Below are 20,359 nucleotides of genomic sequence, written 5' to 3'. Positions count from 1 at the left end.
CGGGTAATAGGGAGGTGGGGTAACGTAAACGGAATAGGGGATGCAGGCGGGAGGGACCTCGGGGGCCAACGGCCCCCACATATGCATAAAATGTGTGTGTATATATAGAGAGCACAATTCCATCTTTATTCGTAAACACAGAGGACTGGGAAACATTAAGAAAGTAACTCAGATAAATCCCACATATTGTAAAAATAAACATTTCATATATACTATTTGTCCGCATTAAGATCTACGATACATCACAAAAAACCGCTCTGAAACATAAATCATGTCATCTTTAATGTGCGGTTTGACCCTTGTGGCTGAAGTAAGATGATGTCAGAACCATTACGCCATTACGCACACGTAATGTGAACTCGTTTTGACAAAACAAGCGGGTAATGGGAGTGAACACCGTGGCGAGGTAGGCATCTTGAACAAAGATGTCACCAGAAGATTGTTTACAAAAGCTGTACTCTTAGTTTTTTCGGTAAAGTCACGTAGGTAAAAAATGTAAATTAATTAAAGTAAAATAAAAATAAAATAAAAATCACGACGTTTCGGAGGCAACACAAGCTTCCGTCTTCACCTGAAGACGGAAGCTTGTGTTGCCTCCGAAACGTCGTGATTTTTATTTTATTCACCTGAAGACGGAAGCTTGTGTTGCCTCCGAAACGTCGTGATTTTTATTTTATTCACTTGAAGACGGAAGCTTGTGTTGCCTCCGAAAATTAAAATTAATAAAAGTAAAATAAAATAAAATAAAAATCACGACGTTTCGGAGGCAACACAAGCTTCCGTCTTCAGGTGAATAAAATAAAAATCACGACGTTTCGGAAGCAACACGAGCTTCCGTCTTCAGGTGAAGACGTCTTCAGGTGAAGACGGAAGCTTGTGTTGCCTCCGAAACGTCGTGATTTTTATTTTATTTTTATTTTACTTTTATTAATTTATATTTTTTACCTACGTGACATGTGCCCAGCTCTTGAGGGGGGCGTGGTCTCTGAGGGTGTGGCCTCTGTCAGAGAAACTCAGCCTGGAGGCTTTGTGGCAGAGGTCGCAACCGGGTACCCGATACCCGTACCCTACCCGATACCCGGCTACCCGTACCCGGTCGGGTACGGGTACCCGTTTGCGACCCTGGTGCGGCCGGGTACGGGTAGACCGTGAGTCACTGGTGAGTCACCGTTTGTCACTCATTTCGGGTAGGGTACGGGTACGGGTAGGGAACGGGTACCCGTACCCGGCCGGGTACGGGTACCCATTTGCGACCCTGGTGCGGCCGGGTACGGGTACGGGTAAGGAATCAAAACCCGTTTGCGACCTCTGCTTTGTGGATTCGGGTCTTTAACCCAAGACTGCTCTGCCCTGCCATGCAAAGCTTGAGGCGTGCCCTCACTTTGTCCATGGAGGTGCCTCAATGTTGACTGACGCACACCTACAGTTTTTTGTTGATTGATACCTGTCACGGTGGTAAATCAGGATGTCTCTTTTTTTTCTTTTGATGCAAGCTGCACGTGTAAAAGCAGGTGTATATTGTATGGAAGCTCACCGAAATGCTCAGACCAGTGCTTCTCAACTCCGGTGCCGTCAAATCGCCCATGGCACCTTGGTCTGTGACTGCCCACCATCAGGTGAATGCAGCGTGTAGTGGCTTCGTTTGCTTATTCATGGGAAATATCGGCAATCATGACAACTCTTTATGCCTTGTTGGAGACCGTTATGGGAAAAGGCATGTATGAGCAGAGAGACTTTCTGTGTATCCACACTGGCTTGCCGACCATTATTATCTAGCAGCATATGTTTAGGGTTTGAAAAACAAATATCCAGACAAAACATTTATGCGGGGGTTGTGTTCTTTAAAAACGGCGCGAAACTCTAAATCGTGTAAATCAAACATAATTTTCCCATATGAAATGAAGAAAATGGTTGGGGTTAAGGAGAGCACGCGATCGAACCTTATTCTTAGGTCTACATATTTCACTGGTTATAGGAGATATATTTACAATACTACCATACATGTATTAAAGATAGTAACAGCCTATTTAAAGAAAAAAAGATGAGTAAAAAAATAGTTAATTTTGGTAGGCAAAGTCATGCACAAGACAACATTCACGTGGACAAGACCTTCACAACGGCACGCGCGCGAGAAGGAGATGCCAATGCTGCCCACGCTTGTTGCTGTCGTACTGCACTTCAGGCAGCATCGCCACTGAACTTTGTTGCCTGACTAACGATTAGCTCGCAGCGTGTTCCGTACACCATGGCCAACGCACTGGAGCACGTTATTTCAACAATAGTGCGCGCATAACAAAACTACGTGCAAATTAATCGAACGCGTGCGTAAAACACGAGGCGACTGCATATGCTTTGAATCGTAAAGTGGTGGACCTTGGGAGGTCAAGGACTGTAGGTCTTGAAGACTGTGGTACCGTCACAGCCCAGGATTAGTACCAGAGCTTCGCGCTATTTCCACTACACTTGATGACTAATGTATCTGCAAGACCTCTTCCCTTCCCAACTGCAATCCCGCAATGCCTTCTCCCCTACGACGTCTGAAAAATCTCCATATGGCCTCTGCTCCACACAGTAGCGAGGCAGAACGTTCACACCCTGACAAATGCAAGTAATGATGATGACACTTGTTTAAATGAAATGCTTAACACAATTTAAAGGGATGTTTATCTTTTTTGTATGTCGACATTGGTGAACCAGGTTGAGATCATCAACTCGCTACACCTGAGAATCTGGTTTGATCACGGGCGGCTGAAACCCCGATTCGAATCCTAGGAAGGATGATCTCAGCTGTGCTAGCTCAGCACTCTGAAATGTGAGCCGTCTGGACACCACCTCTGCTTGTAAATAAAGATTGCTTAAGCGTAGGGCACTGTTTAAAATGTAGATGTGACATAAGCTCTCGTGTTACAATAAATACAAAGTGTGGGGAATCGAAAAATATATGAGTTGTCCAAAAATGTGCAAATGCTAAAGGAAAATAAATATTTCTTGAGATTAAAGACAAATATAATGTATGGGTGTTTACATAGTTTGAATTTAACTGCTCGGCCTTACCCGCAACGTTCTTTAATGTTGAGAGGTATTTAGCAAGCTTGTTTGGACAAGACCATTTTATGGGACATTTCTTGGCATGCATTATGCCAAGCACAAGCACTTTGATGGAATCATCTCCCTCAACAGTGTGAGCGACTGTCAAGATAAGAATTATGTTTTAAAAAAATCAATGTAAAAAACAATATTATAAAAGTGAATTCGAAATAAAAAATAATGTTTAACAGTATCAAACAGATTGTATTTTAATTAGGGTTATTACAATACACAGTAAACACGTTTACTATAAATATCGCGTTACAGCATTTAATTAGATACACTGATTAAGTGTGGGTTACTCCCACCTAATCCAAGATGGCTGGCCAGTGTAGAAGACTAGGCCTAATACTCTGTAAAAGAGCTCTATAGAGATCCATTTGCTGGAGGCCCCTCCACCAGCAGAGGCATTAGCAAGCAGTTGAAGGGTTGCCCCTTTATCCTTCTAAATAAGACGGCAATCGATCGACACATTCCGTTTCAATTGCAATACAGTTCCTGCGTTTGAGGATAGTGCATTAGTGGCGAGTGCTATGTTCTGTGGTTTCCAGTGCTGGCAAACTCCCATGTGCATCATTGGTAATGAAGGTCCAAGGCGAAATAAAATCATACCGAGTCTACTGGTGCTCCTTCCTTGGCAGATATGCACTTTCAGACAACGTATACAGGGCATGTGCTCCAAGTAGCGGCATGAACAAGTAATTTATGGGCTTCACCTTTACCAGTTACCTATAACTTTAAACACATTTTATTCAATTGGACATCATTACCAATGGCGAATAATTATTTACAACAGTTGTCTTAAACATTGTAACACCATTCCTGTAATCAAAGGTTTAATGAACAAGTATGTAATTTACATTTACTCAATACATCCTTAACACCGCTCTTAAAGAAAGATCGAGACTATATTTCATAGGCAAATTTTAGACAATGGCCTTTCTTCATAGCATCTCTCAGCCACTGCCCAAAACATCAGCTGTGCTATATATATCTATTCCTCATTATAAGCAAGTTTTAATTGACCAATATGTTGAGTTCATCTTCTTGGTTCTTTCGGTAAAGTCACGTAGAAGGGAAATAATAAAATAATAAATATATGCATGACGCTGTCTTTCCGACAGACCTGTTCTTCACCTGAGGACGGTTGCTTGCGTTGTGGCCGAAACGTCGTGAGAATTGTATTTGATTATGTTTTATTTTTATTATTTTATTATTTCACTTCTACGTGACTTTACCGAAAGAACCAAGAAGATGAATCCCTGCAGTCACGAAAGCTTTAAATCGAAATTCAATGTGTTGAGTTATTGTTGCTGGTGCACCACTGGGCAGTGGAAATATCACAACAAAATGTGTGTTTGATTTAACTAAATTAAATTAATTGAATGTTTACCAGGTAAGACCTACTGAGCTATCGAGCTCGTTTTCAGAAGCGAACTGGCCACAAATGATAGCTCAACGAATTGGTGGCTCATGACGTGGAAATTGAGAGCAGCCAAATACTTTGAACCCATGTCGATTCTAAATATGGACCCAGAAAAAAATCCACGCGACCGCGGGGAGAGACAGAGAGACACGCAAACTCCAAATACACAGCAGGCGTCAGGGTCGGGATCGAACCCACAACCTCCTTCATACCAGGCGAGGTAGCAAACATCTCACCACCGCGGCGCGCGCACCATACACTCGTCCATGCACCGCACGCTCACCAAATATCGGTAACGAGCTGGATCCCGCGCTAGTCCCAGACGGTCGAGCAAGCTCTCTCGTCCGCCAGCGAGCAACTGGTAGAAGATGTGGAAGTTTCTCTCCCCGCCGTGCTGAAGCACCACCCGTGACTTCTCCAGTAGGAAGTTCAAGATGTGTCCTCCTACGGGCGTGCCCTGGACCAGTGACCACGTGAACACAGGACAATCAAGAGCTGCTCGTGCCGAGCCCCGGGGGGATGTTGCCGTAGCTAAAATTCCCATCGACCCGTCTGCTTGGTTGGAAAAACGTCTGAGACGTGAGAGGCAAACAAGACAGACATACATAATACAGGTTTTTTGGGGGGGTTAGATTGCGTTGATATAAATGTGTAGTTAAACCCGCCACCATACCCGACAAAGTCAATTAGTAAGGGTTGTCACGTAAACAGAACATGCCAATTCGTTACAGACGTAGCATTTCCCACCAGGCATACCAATAAGTATCTCATTGGTGGCTTTAATTTTGGAAACATCGATAACGTCGTGAGAATGTTATCTTCATCTTGATTCAAATTTGACAAACGTAAAAAAAACGGGAAGCATCATCTCACTAGTTCGAATGCAAGTGTAGGGTAATCAAGCGAATCATAATAATGAAAACGTATAAAGCGTGCTTCACCCAGAGGTCGCAAGACGCTGCACAGAGCTAAAAGAAGTAAGTAAATAACTCGCGCAATTATAAAATATAATATAAGCACAACGTTAGCAGGACGTTGACAACTAACACATTTCTGAAAATATATAATAATAAAAAAACACTTTCTGAGATAGTGTTGTGTTACTGTACTGTATATGAATTTTGTGTAGGAATAAAACTCTTTAATTCACCGTAGTGTGCAACACAAATCCTGCATTAAATGATAAAACAGCGATGGCTTTCTGTTAAAGAAATCACGTATCATGCCCAAGCTGACCCGAAGTGCAAGCGCAAAAAATAAATTTGGAGTAATGAAGCATGATTTTTTACGAGGCATAATCTTGTCATATTCTTGAATTACTGCACAAGAGCAAGAATGGTGTAGGCATCCAACATGTTGCATTCTTCAGTCAAGAATGCTTTTCATTAATGTCTCTTGATGGATTTGCCAACTTCTACCGCAGGTTTGTGCAATTGCCAGCTTATCGCTAGGACCGATAGTTTAATAAATGTGTTGTTACCTGTACAAATCTTGAGGTATGTTGGATACTACAATTGGAGGCTTCCATTGCGATTACAGTTGCCAACATCTTTCCTTCGTCGGTTGATAGCAGACACTTATACCACAGTGCGTAGAGCAATAGAGCCTGACATAGGTTAATCCGCTATCATTAGGCCTATCAATCAACAAGTAAATTCGCAAAGTCCTCCTCTGCTCTTAGCGGTGTCACTTAACAGAGGTGACTCTTTTTAAGATTTTTTTTTCGCTTTGTGACAGCAGATGCACGTGTCCACAAAGTTCAGCAAACTCTCACGGCCATTTGAACATTAGCATTGTGCACTTTTGAAAAACGAAATTCAAACCTTACAATGACCTGTTTTGTAAAAAAAAAAACGTCGACCCATTTTTCCGTGCACAGGACGTGCATTCAATGCGACGTGAAATTCTAAATCTTAAACTTAACCGCATGAACAAAACATGCTTTAGTTAAAACAATTATCGGAGGGGGGGCGGTGGGAGGTTGTCAAGGAATTACTTTAAAACCATCTGTGCCAAGTTCTCAGGCTGCTTCTGCCATAGGGAAGGATCAAATCATAAATTGTTTCTGGAAGCCGGGGTAATCCTTTGTGAGTGCCAATAGCCCTCGTCAGCCTGGGTAATTGCCTGGGTGGGTCACATCAAACAGCGCAGCTGGAGTGGGCCAGCATAATCGCCAGCCCAGCTCGTACACAGCGGGCTCAGCAGCGCCTCTGAAACTCACCTTCACGTTTCGCTAAAAGATCGTCGTCAAAGACGATTCAAATTTACTGCAATTCACCTCGACGATGTTTAGCTATATTTAATGCATCAAATTTCGAGAATAAAAACCAAATAATAATAGTAAGACATTTCTCTCAATTAAAATAGATTATGGGGAGTACATCTACGTTACTACAATATTCTAAAGGCCACCCAATATGCAATCAGGTATCATCCATATAGTCGGGCAGCAGTGGTGAGTTGGTTTTGCACTGTGTTGCATCACCTCCCTATGCAGTGTCACTGAATGGGGTCGTTTGACCATACTTCACCACATTGGTCAATGCAGGTCAACATGAGATAAAATTCCAGCAGCAAGTAACATTAGGGCGGAATGAAATCTGACCCCGTCTTGGTCATACCCCATTCACCAAACTGCATTGACCAATACGGCGATTTGTGGCCACACGCATGAATAACAACACAGCCTTCATCCAGCAACGCAAGGCAGTACATGATTACGGCCATATAATAAACAAACAATAACTGAAGTGTCCATTACAAATGTAAACAAAGTAAGAATTTAGTTTTTCAAAAGTGCACAATGCTAATGTTCAAATGGCCGTAAGAGTTGGCTGAACTTTGTGGACACGTTCATCTGCTTAAAAAGAGTCACCTCTACACTAATGGAACCTCATTTGCCAGTAAAAAATATGATAATTGTTTTTTTACCTTTCTATCTGGCAACAAAACTGACACCTTTTTGTTTACAAGGAGTCATGTTTGCATAGACCACAATACCTGCAGCCATAATACAAACAAAAAACATAACTCTGATAATATACGCACTATCCTTGAAGTTGATTTGGTTCACACCCGTGACAGCTTTCCTTAGAGCCTAGTCTCACATGGTGTTGGACCAGATGACGCCTTTTGGCATGACACCGCAAAGAGCAGAGGACTTTGCGAATTTGATTGATAGGCCTAATGATAGCGGATTAACCTATGTCACGCTCTATTGCTCTACGCACTGTGGTGTAAGTGTCTGCTATCAACTTGTTCATGTCAAAGTCAACGGACGAGAATGTCATTGTAATCTTTTCATATTTCCAGGTTGCTCAGAATACCCTCCTCTTCTTCTCTGCGTCTATGTCTCTACCATGGCTCTATGTATTGACTGTAATTGACAGTAATGCATTAACTCCGTTGAGCAACTAGTGAATATTGAGGGATTGTCTTTAAACTCGCCATGGTGATATGTTAACTATCTCGCACGGTGCACAGGAGGTCGTGGGTTTGATCCCGACCCTGACACCTGCTGTATATGTGGAGTTTTCATTTTCTCCCCGTGGTCGCGTGGATTTTTCTCCGGGTTCTCTGGTTTTCCCCTCCACGTTTAGAATCGACATGGGTTTGGAAAATTTGTCTGCTATAAATTGCCACGTCATAAGCCACATCGTTCAGCTACCATTTGTGGCCAGGTCGCTTCTGAAAAAAGAGCTATATATCTCAGTGGGTTTTAACTTGTAAAATAAAAAAAAAACTTTTTTAACAGGCAAATAAAAAAAACAGGAGGCGTGGCCTTGAAGATGACAAACTTGAGGATTCAGTGGCACCCAATTAAGAATGTACAGTATTAAACCTTAGAAGTATTGTAATATTTTTTCATTATGAATTGATCATCTCAATCGGGCATGAAAAAAAGAAGCTGTCGTTGAAGATACAGCAACCTTTTTTTTTTAAACAAACATACATGATCAGAAAAAAAAACTAATTTTTGGCTTTTCAATTATAAATTTGAGAAGAGAAAACGATATGCATTAATAATAATACAATGGTGAGCAATATCGTGATCGGATAATATAATTAAAGAGTGTGATGTTGAAATATCTTTACTGTAAAGAATAAAGGTTGTCCTTTGAAGCAAATAAACACATTTCCTCAAAATAATTGCACAACGCAGTTTTTTTTTTCTGATTCCATTCCAGTATTCTGTACTTAGGTGGACAGGTTTATATACTTTTAAAGGTTTACATGCTCATAATCAAAGTTGTATCTTTATTGCTGCAAAACCCTTGTGCATTTGATGGCCTTTTACATGAAATAAAATTTCAAGGGGCACTATGTAAGTGCAGAAGAAATTCTCTTGCATAATAAAAACTGCATTAGTTCTAATTTGTGTTTGCCTTCCTGTCATTCTGTATTTAGAGACGGCTTTGCACAAATGATCGTTTTTGCTTTCATTCTCAATCCAAACAAGGCAACATTTTACGATTAAACACACGCAAAGTCTTGTTGGATTAGAGTCACACACAGATAAACAAATATTATTCCCATCCCTTGCGTCAGCTTCCACGATGGTGGAACTAAATAAAGTCCCTCCAATGGTGTACGTTCTGTACTAATTCGAATGCATCGTTAATGTCTGAACCTGTCTGCTCCACGTCCTTCTTCATTTTGTCTAACCGGCGCTTTCTTGCTCCGTCCCTACTGCTTGTTCGGTCTACTCTGGTAAGCATCGCCATGCTGTGGTATCCTTTCAACATCCATTCCCGATATTTTCCCAAACCATTGCAATCAACATTCCTTATTTTCTGAAGTTCAGGTACTGCAAATAAATAAATGCATTTATGAAATTTGAAAAATATATATGCTTAGAAATAAGAAAACATTTTTAAAGAACCCAAAATGCATGCATTTTTTTCACTTATTTTGAGGGCATATTTTTCACATTATATAGTAGAGGCATGGCTCAGGTTTCTGCCCTATGATCCACTTCGCTGGCGCCGGTTGGCTATGCAGTTTTTAATTGAGATATCAGCGGGAGTGCCCTTGGGAGAACTCATGTCTGGCTGCATTGTCATGGGTAAGTGCCCTGGGCCGCTCCCGTTTTTGCAGATTTTTTTTCCTGCTAGAAATGAAGTTATAGGGACTCCTCTACTTACGAACATTTGTCTCATTAACTTTCAGAGATACGAACAAATCTGTCCAGTTGCCTGTTCGGACCGAGAGTCATAAGTTAAACCACCGCGCAATAAATAGCGGTGGTGGCATCTAAATCTGCCGAACATGAAAAACCAGTGGCATCTACATCTATAGGAGATTATAAAACTTTTAAAGCCATTCCGTGTGTTTAGTGTGCTTGGAATCGACACGAGTAAAGTTGGACTTACGAACAAATCGACTTACGAACAGACCTCCGGAACCTAACTCGTTCGTAAGTAGAGGAGCCCCTGTACATGGAATATGAGTAAATGAGCTGTGTCTCTCTTGAACCGCATCTGAACTGCTCGGGAGCTCCATGTGACTGGCGAGTCACGGGCTCACCACCCCCTGGTACATTTACAAAATGTTGTGGCAGAAGGAGACAAACACCAACGGACACCTTACCGTAAAGTCAAACTGGATGTGCATGTACTTTCCAAAACGACTGGAATTGTCATTGCACAATGTCAGTGCATTTCCAAAGGCCTGTTAAAAAAAAAGAGAGCACTGGAGGTTATTGGTAGCATTCGCTTATTTGTAAATCACACGAGAGGTTTGCGTGCTTTTACTATTGTAGAGAGTTCATGACAATGGCAAAAACAAGCTGATGCCTGGTGATAGGGTTAAGCCTATTCTCATCATGGGGCTGATTCAGATGGGATGAGGGTGGCTATAATGTTGAAATGGCTGTAACCAAACTCCCCAGAAGTCACTCAATCTCTTAAGATCCCAGAAGCTGGATAATGCCTGGATGGGACACCGCCATGCAAAACAGCGTGCTTCAGCCACACCGAACCTCACAAAAATAATATCCAGGTGCCTACCTTGGCTCCTCCCACCCTCAACCAGTATATATACAAGGACTGTTTTCTTGGAATTTCTCTCACTTGATACAGCTATCGTGCTGTGACGGTTCCACCTGAAGACGGAGGCTTGTGTTGCCTCCGAAACGTCGTGATTTTATTTTATTTTACTTTTATTAATTTAAATTTTTTACCTACGTGACTTTACCGAAAAAACCTAATAATCTGCATAAAAGAGGCTGCTGCAAGGCCACGTTGTCAGCAGCGAGAAGTGCAACAACATCCATTGTTGTGCTGTACTATGCTCCGACATGTATGCTCCCCAGTCTTCACCAACCCGCACTGAACGGCGCGGTGAAGTATGGTCAAATAACCCCCACCACCCTCACCCCCCATCCAGTAATGGATTGGCAAAAAGGGCTGTATAGGTGCGTACAATATACATGATGTTGTACAGTAAACGTGAAATGTGATTTCGATTTAAAGCTTTCGTGACTGCAGGGATTCATCTTCTTGGTTCTTTCGGCAAAGTCACGTAGGAGGGAAATAATAAAATAAAATAATAAAATAATATACTATCATAAATTTCTTTATTTTATTATGTTTTATTTTTATTATTTTATTATTTCCCTCTTACGTGACTTTACCGAAAGAACCAAGATGATGAAATGTGATTGTTTGGTGCTGGCGGTGACGCTGATGATTGCAGTATACAAATAAATCCGAAGGCGCTGGCGGGCGGGGGGGTGTAATGGGTGGTAGTGACCTCCAGGATGGGATTGGAGTGTACGAGGCGGTTGCGCAGGCTGTCCACACTGGGGCTGGCCTCACAGACGTTGGACAGAAAATGCAGAACCTTCTTCGATGCCTCGGTCTTGCCAGCTCCACTCTCTCCTGTGATCAGAATGCACTGGTCCCGGTACTCAGAGCGCATGGCCCTGTACACGTGGTCCGACAGTGCATATCTGTCGAGGAAGCAACACCAGGTGGGCACGGTGTGATTTGACTTTGCCTGGGACCTTCATTCTAAATGATGCCGATGGGTTTGCGAGCACTGGAAACCACAGGAACATAGCACTCACCACAAATGCCCTATCCTCAAACGCGGGAACACCATCGACGTTTAAACGGAATGTCTCGATCAATTACCATCTTATTTGTCATGGTGCAGCCGTGCAATTGCTTGCTTGTGCCTGTGCTGGTGGAAGGGCCTCGATTAGAGGGAGCTCTATAGAGTCCATCTAGAAGGTGTGTTTGGCCTACTCTTCCATGCCGGCCAGATGTCTTGGAAGAGGTGGGAGTACTCACACTTTAACCACCGCACACGATCTTCCATTTGACTTTGTATATACCGTATGTTGAGCTTCTTTTGCAACCGTGCATAGCCAACCGTGCTACTCGGAGGTGTGTGGGAAGGACATCAGACTAAAAACAAAAAGCAGTTTTGAAGACGTACATTTTCAATCGAGATTTAAAAGTGCATAGCTCCAGCGGCTTCCTAATATCAAAAGGAAGAGCGTTCCAGACGGCCGACTAATTATGTTCAACCCATGTTTTACTGCTGTGAGGAGGGAAGTGAATGGACGGGGGTGGGGGTTAAAGAAGCATACAACTGCCGTGCCTGGACCTCAGCATTTTGGATTGCTATTTAATTCTAGATTTGAAGCTTTCGTGACTACAAGGATTCATATTCTTAGGTTTTTTCGGTAAAGTCACGTAGGTAAAAAAATTAAATTAATTAATAAAAGTAAAATAAAAATTAAATAAAAATCACGACGTTTCGGAGGCAACACAAGCTTCCGTCTTCAGGTGGAACCGTCACAGCACGATAGCTGTATCAAGTGAGAGAAATTCCAAGAAAACAGTATATATAAGAGATATCGTGCTGTGACGGTTCCACCTGAAGACGGAAGCTTGTGTTGCCTCCGAAACGTCGTGATTTTTATCTTACTTTTATTTTACTTTTATTAATTTTAATTTTTTACCTACGTGACTTTACCGAAAAAACCTAAGAATATTGCTATTTAAATTGCACGGTGTCTCAATTGAGGGATAGACAAACACCTCTGAGCTGGACTGTCACGGAATGTTTGCAAGCCAAACCGTGGCAGGAGAAGATGATACTCGAAAACACTCGCGCTATTTCACAGGTTCTCTCTCCAGTGGAGGAGCTCTCTCATCGTGGAGGGCCTTCTACCAGCAAGTGGAATGAGCAAGTAATTGCAAGGTCGCTCCTTTACCTGTACTTTTTTTGTTTCACAATACCCAGATTTTGTTAATTTTCTGAAAGTGTCAAACTCCCAACTCAAACAAAATATAGAAATGGCAGGAGCGTTAAGAAATTTCGAACAAAAAAAACCACAGTAACATTAGCTTGGTGTGACACGATTTAGTCACTTCTTGCCGAGGTAGAAAAATACAAATTGCTCACCGATAGCCTTTAACTGACTGTCAGGATAAGTCAGAATCAGAATACTGTATTTATTTATAGTGAAAGAATCAGATTAGCTATAAAAGCTCTTTTTCACTGACGTCCAGTAGTGCTGTTAGCCAGCACATATGAAGACAAACGAGAGAGTGGGTGTCCAACACCACGCTCGGCTCCTAAACTGATATTTACACACTGCACCAGGTAGTCATTCGAGGCTGAGTCGACCTAGGGTAGGTCTAGAACCAGTTCAGATACTCGCTACTGCTTTTGACTGTAAGCCGGAATCGAACACGAGTTGCCAGGTTCACAGCTCAGTGAGCTAACCACGAACACTACCGCTCCTAAATAAAAGGTCCGAGATAAAAGGTCAAGAAACACAGGACTCTGGTTATATCTGGTCAGCAAGATTCCTTTCAAGACTCTACAGAAAAAACAAGGAAATGACCCAAGAAAGTGCTCTGACTAATGGGCAAATGAAGCTTCTTCTAGTGTAGATACCCATGATGAAAGTTGAACTTGACATGCTCCAATATAATAGAAAACTCGAAACGTGATCTACACTCAACCGCTTGGTGTCAAGCTGCATAGCATGCAGCTTTACCGGATCGGTGAGACTTCATCGTAATGAAACTACTGTATTACACTGTCTCTCCAAGACATGGCCTGAAGACATTGTACTTTCTTTTCATATAATGACAAAAAAAATCATCACAATGTCCCTGACCAGCACGGCTACATCGCCGCGCTGTTATGCCGGAAGCAAATTGCGCAGATGTTTAAATTACACGGAATGAGCATCAGAATTTTCAGAAACTGATGGCTTGCACATTGATAACACCATCATTAGCAGCAGCTGTGATCAATCCACTGCTGGATGAAGTCCTATCCCAAGGCGTCGCCATCTCACACAGCTCTGCGATGTTACTAACTTGCACATTTACCGATTTATGATCAAATGATAGCAGCTATATTATACTTGAAACTAACGAGTAGGGATGAACGTGCTGTAAGGCGGGCAGGCGATCGCATGACAGAAACTGATTCGTGATTTATTTATTTAATTCATGGTGAGTGGCCCCCACATCCCATTGCAGAACCCTCCTGAAAAATAGTCTTGAGACTCTGTGAGGCTTTCCTCGGTAAAGGGAAAAAAAAAATAATTACATTACCATATGCCCACACTCCAAAAAAGCGACACTATAAAGTTATTGAGAACGTTGTTGCAACGTGTGGATTTCTTTAATGCAGAATTTAATCTGTTGTATTTTATAAGTAAACAAACAACGAGAAGTTATGACAGGAGTTAATATTCTCCATCTAAGCGAAATGTTTGAACGCATGATTTAAACGCTCTCTGTATTAGGCCTTTCACAATTCAACCCCCTCGTGATTCAATAAATTGCCACAATTCAGGGAAGTAATTCAGGGATATATTGTTTTTTTTATTGTGGTCTCTATAGCTGCACGGTTTACCTTAATAATTTCCACACTGATTCTCATGCCCATAATTTAATTAATGTATTTTGAGCATAATAATTGATAATGACCAATGAATCGATGCTTCGTTGCATACGTGCATTTTATATTTGCTTCACTGATCCTCTCGGATACGCAGTATTTACGTGACGGCTTGTAATTCATAGAATCACCATTGTTCGTCTGAGCAAACACAATTAAAGTACTGTACTCACATGTGAGGTGCAAGTTCATAAAAATGAACCCCTTGGTATCGGTTTATATATTCCGGTCCATACAGTCCAAGGTCCTTGTAAGGATTTATAGAAATCAGCACTGAACCGATGTATGTCTGAAAGAGAAATAATATATATATTCATGTCAACTTTTTAATGGAATCCCTGACAATGAAAGTTAAGTGCATCACGAAACCGTACGTTACATTTTTTTTTAATCACGGGATTTCTAACATTGTCTTTTTTACAAGCGTGCACAATAATACCTGTGCGAGAAATGTTCAGACAATTTACATCTCGCGAACGAAATATTCTCTCAGCGAAATTAGGTGACGGAATTCCACAGCACCCTAATCGGTTGGAACATGCACTTGCCCAAATACCTTTTATTATTTTAATATATATACACACATAACGTTTTTGATACATTCTAGTTCGTTTAATTAATCATCGCATTAGCCCGCAGCTACGTGGAAGGTTGGTGGTGCATTCGACGCACGTGTGGCAGGTGTCTGGGCTGTGCCCCCACGTGCGTGTGCTTTGCGGTCAAGCGAGTCAAGCCGGGGCCTGAGGAGTACGGGATCTGGCAGCCCCCACCCACCCATCAGCTCATCTGCACGTGGCATTAACCGCAATAGCCCGCAAGCTGCCCAGACCTACGCCTGATGCGCGCCACCACCCGAGCGAACGGGACGGCTCTCAGGTGTTTCGTCGCTGGCCCTCTGGGCCTCTCGAGTGAGTGGCACGTGGGAGCCCCCTTGTTTGCCCAACCACACGCAGTGTCGCGCTGATGGATCCACGTGGCGTAGAAGTTGGGTCTATTTCGTGGCTGCTCACAAAATAAAAGGGTTATTCTAGGGTTTTCTTGATGAAGATCTAAGCACTCGTGAAAGTCAGCAATGTCGTCGTCGTCGTGGTCATCAACATCATCAGCCACTGTCTATATGCTGCTGAGTGATGGTCTCCTCATGATGGTGACTGAGTCTTGGTACTCTTTGAGATTTGGGTAGACATTAGTAGTCTGCATCATTATCAAAGCATAGTTACATAATTTTTTTCTTCTGCTCTGAAAAAAAAAGAATTCCTTTGAAATAAAAGCCTACTATTTTTATGTTACAAAGCAATGCCATGATGATGGTGCAATGTTTATTTTTGGCCCATCTTATAAAATTGACAATATAGTAAAAAAAATGTAATGGAGAGTAATGGTTATCACAATGGACTCCCATGGTCGCAGATTTGATAGATTTATCTCAACACAGTTGAAACACATTTCCACAGTTTTAAACTCCCCTCCCCAGCAATGCAAATAAGGTGGAGTGTGATGGAGTAAAATGTTGCTACTCCCACCTCTTTCAAGACATTTGGCCAGCATGCAAGAGGAGACCAAAGACTTCTAGTGGAACTCTGTAGAGCTTCCTGTAGTCGAGGCCCTTACTCCAGTAGTGGTGTTAGCTAGCACTTCCAGGGCTGCACCTTTACTAAAAACAGGGTGACTGCCAGGATTATATTCTTGGTTCTTTCGGTAAAGTCACGTAGAATGGAAATAATAAAATAATAAAAATAAAACATAATACAATAATTCTCACGACGTTTCGGCCACAACGCAAGCAGCGTCCTCAGGTGAAGAACAGGTCTGTCGGGACGACAGCGTCTGAATGATTTCTCAAATCATAACAGACGCTGTCTTCCTCAAATCATTCAGACGCTGTCTTCCCGACAGACCTGTTCTTCACCTGAGGACGGCTGCTTGCGTTGTGGCCGAAACGTCGTGAGAATTATTTCATTATGTTTTATTTTTATAATTTTATTATTTCCCTTCTACGTGACTTTACTGAAAGAACCAAGAAGATGAATCCCTGCAGTCACGAAAGCTTTAAATCGAAATTTAACTGCCAGGACTTATACATATTTTACCCCAGACCGATATGCAGTGGGAATACCCAAAATGGATCTGATGTTGTGAAGGGAACCTTCGTCTAAAAAAAGCAACATTGTTTTAACATTCTCTCTCAAAAAAGGGATAATTGCCTCAGAAGGGTTTATATTAATGTCACAAAGCAATGAGCATTATATCATCATCTGTATTTAAAAAATGGCTGCTCGAAACACACAGGTACCACGTTGTCATGGAAGGCGTAACGTTCTCAACAACAACAAAAACAAAAACGTGGCCACATTATGTTTCCTCGTGCCCGAAATTCCGGTTTGCGGTGGCGAGGTGCAGAGTGGTGGGCCCGTACGTAGACGAGATCGCTAGCAAAGCGCAGGCTGATGTTGTGGAGGAAGGCCTCCTCGCTGGAAAACTCCTCGAGCAGGATGAGGTCCTGCACGCCCACGTGGTCCCGGGCCGTGAGCCGGCTGCTCGGGTCGATTCGCACGCCCCCCTCCACCACCTGCAGTCGTCACGGCGTTGTGCAAAGACAAAAGATATGCCAGCCATCGTTTCCCCACCCCCGCCCGCTCCTCCCACGCCAAACACCACGATTGATTACGCATTTTTGTATTTACTTTAGTATGAATACATGTTAATTTTGAATAATTTGTTGTGTTTTTTTCCGGACTTTTTTGTGAACGAAAAGACACAAATTCGCCCGTTTTCTCATTGAAAATAGGTACATTTCAAAATCACGTAGGTAAAATATTAAATTAATAAAAGTAAAATTAAAATAAAGTAAAAATCACGACGTTTCGGAGGCAACACAAGCTTCCGTCTTCAGGTGGAACCGTCACAGCACGATTGAGTACTTGATACAGCTATCGTGCTGTGACGGTTCCACCTGAAGACGGAAGCTTGTGTTGCCTCCGAAACGTCGTGATTTTTATTTTATTTTTATTTAACTTTTATTAATTTAAATTAAAAAATTTTACCTACGTGACTTTACCGAAAAAACCTAAGAATATGAATCCTTGCAGTCACGAAAGCTTCAAATCTAGAAATACATTTCAAAATATCACTGTCCTGGTCACAGAAGCTAAGTTTGTGGGGAATAATAGCCGTTTTCTGTACTTTTTAGGCATAAGCAATTAGAAACTAACAGTTACTACCCAGCAACAACAACAAATGTTCGTTACACACACAGTGTTATTTAGATAATATGCCGCTATACATTTCCACGTGTGACAGAGATCGCTTCTGAAAAAGAAGCTAAGAGCTGAGTGGGATTTACCTGGTAAGATGAGAAAAAGTTTTATTTTATTTGCGTATATATTTTTTTTAATAAAAAAAAAACATTGCACTCCTATCGTGTGTTTGTATTGTTTGTTGTTGTAATGTTCTGACCCGCTCCTACTGGACATCTGTGAAAAAGAACTTTATAGCTAATCGGATTCGTCCAGTATAAATACATATTCAGATTCTGATAGCCTTAACAGACTTTGGGGCGAAGCCTATGAAGGCTGGCACAGCATACGAGAGGGGTGGGTGATCAGCACCACGTCTGGCAAACACACAAACACAAAGAGCTCCTTTGAGCCCATGCATTGTCAGTCGGAGCTGAGGGCTTTTTTTTGTCCGCTTTCCAATGAAGATTGAAAGCGTTAATTCGTTAGCTCTATCCGTCCGTAATGAGGGGGACGGGCGATCGAGTTGGTCGTAAAGATGGTCCAATGTGAACGAACCTACGACGTTAGAAGTTGCTATGAAAGAACTTCTCCATTGAAAACTTGCCGAATTTACCAACGCCTGGACACGCAAACCAGAGCAAAAGTTACAATTTGCAAATATGCAACCTGTATTTTGCCCTGACAAGCACCCCATTAGCTTCCATATTGATGAAGAAATACTTCCGAGGGCAGAATTTATATTTGGATGTTTTTTTTACAGAATACATGCATATACGTGAACTTTCCTAACTCGTCTTTTAAAACATTATACCGGATCTTATTCCCCAGCTTCATCCCACGTGTGTTATCGACGTTGCGTCACGAAAAAAAATTAACCCGTAAAAACAAAGTTTTTCACTATAAATCCTTTATATGCGTGGCGGCTAGAGTCCTCTCGTCCTCTGGCTTGAGATGGCTACCACCTATGGGTCAGATGATTGCCTGCCACCATTAAGCAATTAGTAATTAAATATAAAAAAAGAATTCCTAAAAAGTGTAAAATTTTGGGAAAGAATTTTCACGAAAATAAATTGTCACGCACAACGAGTCTGTTTGCAAAATGTCAGCTCGATTGGATCACGGGAAGTGGGTTAAAAACGACCGAAAAAATTTGCACGGTCGTAAGCGCGCAAGCAAGCAAGCAAGTGAACTTAATATAAAGGATTTAATAACAACACATCCGAGCAGTGCAAACCTAAACGGCCCATGGAAGTGCACATCATGGCTACTTCTGAAATAAATCTATTCAAATGACCTCTCGTCCATACAGTCGAAGGAATCATTTTCCCATCATTACTAGAATGTAGCCAAATTTTAAAGTACAGATTCAAATTTAGCGTGATGGTTTTTTTGTGTGTGCAGTCATCGGTGACCGCGCTGAGACCCATGACCTCTGCGCTCTGACCTCTGATCCACCTGCCAGAGTAGGAGCAGGCACAGTGCACATGATTGTAGTGTGGGCAGAAGTAGGTCGTCCCTGCATCTTTGTGTCCCCAGTTCAAATGTTTTATTTACACGCTTTCATTTAACTCACTCTGTCTGTTGTTGTTGCTGATGTTGTTGTTGTCGTTGTTGTATCCTCAAATATTGTAACTCAATTTTAACCCACTTCCCAATGTGGTATAGACTGCAAACTTGGTATACTTACGTCATACTGATGACAATACTATATTCTACCATAAAAATTCTATATTTTTAAACGATCTTTTTTATATGTTATGTTTCGGCTTGGCTCTAATTGTCCACGGTAAACTGACGTTGGCTGTCAATGACCACGGTCCCTTATGTTGTGGCAAGATTCGGGGCCACTTCCTGGAGTCGTGGAGTTCTTCCATTACTCGTACATTTCATAAAAGCGTGTTTTTTTAAAGTTTTTTTTTAATATTACTTATTTACACCCTGCACTAGATACTCATTTAAGCCTGAGTCAACCTAGGGGGGGCGGGGGGGAGGCTCAGGATTAGTTCCAATATGACTCATCACTCATGTGATCCATGGCAGGGAATTGAAGCAAGGTCTCCATGTTTGTAGCGCAATGCGCTATCCACTACAACGCAGCTCCACACTTACATGCCTACCACTCACACACACGTACACAGCCAAAGGGCACAAGTCGGCATACACTGCGCGCACACACACAACGATTCATGCAAGTCCATGTAGAGGTGTGGATGCAATGCATGCACGCATCACACACACACACGTCAGGTCAAACGAGGTCATGGCTTCGCGTCACATCAGATCGCATCGATTGAATAAAGACAGCATCTCTTAGATTGTCTTTTAAATACAAAAAAACAGAAACGCCGTACAAATGTTATTCATTTGCCACTTTAACTTTAAACGTTGCTGTCTATGTTGAAGCTGCGTGTAAGAAAATGACGAAACCGTTTACAAACAATAAGTGAAACGCTGGGTAGAGACAGGGAGGCATTTACTCTATTATTATGTATACCATATTGTTCAACATTCACATGGTTCAGGAAAAACAAACATTAAAAGGACGATGTAGTCAAAACAGAGCAATGGTTTTAAGGGATGAGGCATCTTGAGTACAAGTGCATGCAAGGTGGGGAGTAAGCACATCATGAGTTGAAGAGATAGCCATCAGTAAACAGCTGGTGGCTGCAGT

The 20,359-nt window shown here is 42.0% G+C and overlaps 1 protein-coding gene across 1 annotated transcript in view; it reads right to left on the bottom strand.

The window, feature by feature from the left end:
- LOC133348501 (unconventional myosin-Ic-like) overlaps nt 1-20,359 on the bottom strand; it is a 95,137-nt gene that overhangs the window by 55,846 nt on the left and 18,932 nt on the right. Inside the window, exons 2-6 of the mRNA XM_061561343.1 lie at nt 16,866-17,018; nt 14,623-14,738; nt 11,267-11,465; nt 10,103-10,183; nt 4,791-4,970 (exon numbers count right to left, since the gene is read on the bottom strand). Of these exons, the coding sequence (XP_061417327.1) occupies nt 4,791-4,970; nt 10,103-10,183; nt 11,267-11,465; nt 14,623-14,738; nt 16,866-17,018 (729 nt within the window). The remainder of the gene's footprint in view (nt 1-4,790; nt 4,971-10,102; nt 10,184-11,266; nt 11,466-14,622; nt 14,739-16,865; nt 17,019-20,359) is intronic.

The sequence above is a fragment of the Lethenteron reissneri genome, chromosome 27 (assembly GCF_015708825.2).
Source record: "Lethenteron reissneri isolate LAM-NWPU_2019-01 chromosome 27, ASM1570882v1, whole genome shotgun sequence".
Classification (NCBI taxonomy): domain Eukaryota; kingdom Metazoa; phylum Chordata; class Hyperoartia; order Petromyzontiformes; family Petromyzontidae; genus Lethenteron; species Lethenteron reissneri.
This window is presented reverse-complemented; position numbering and strand designations above follow the sequence as displayed.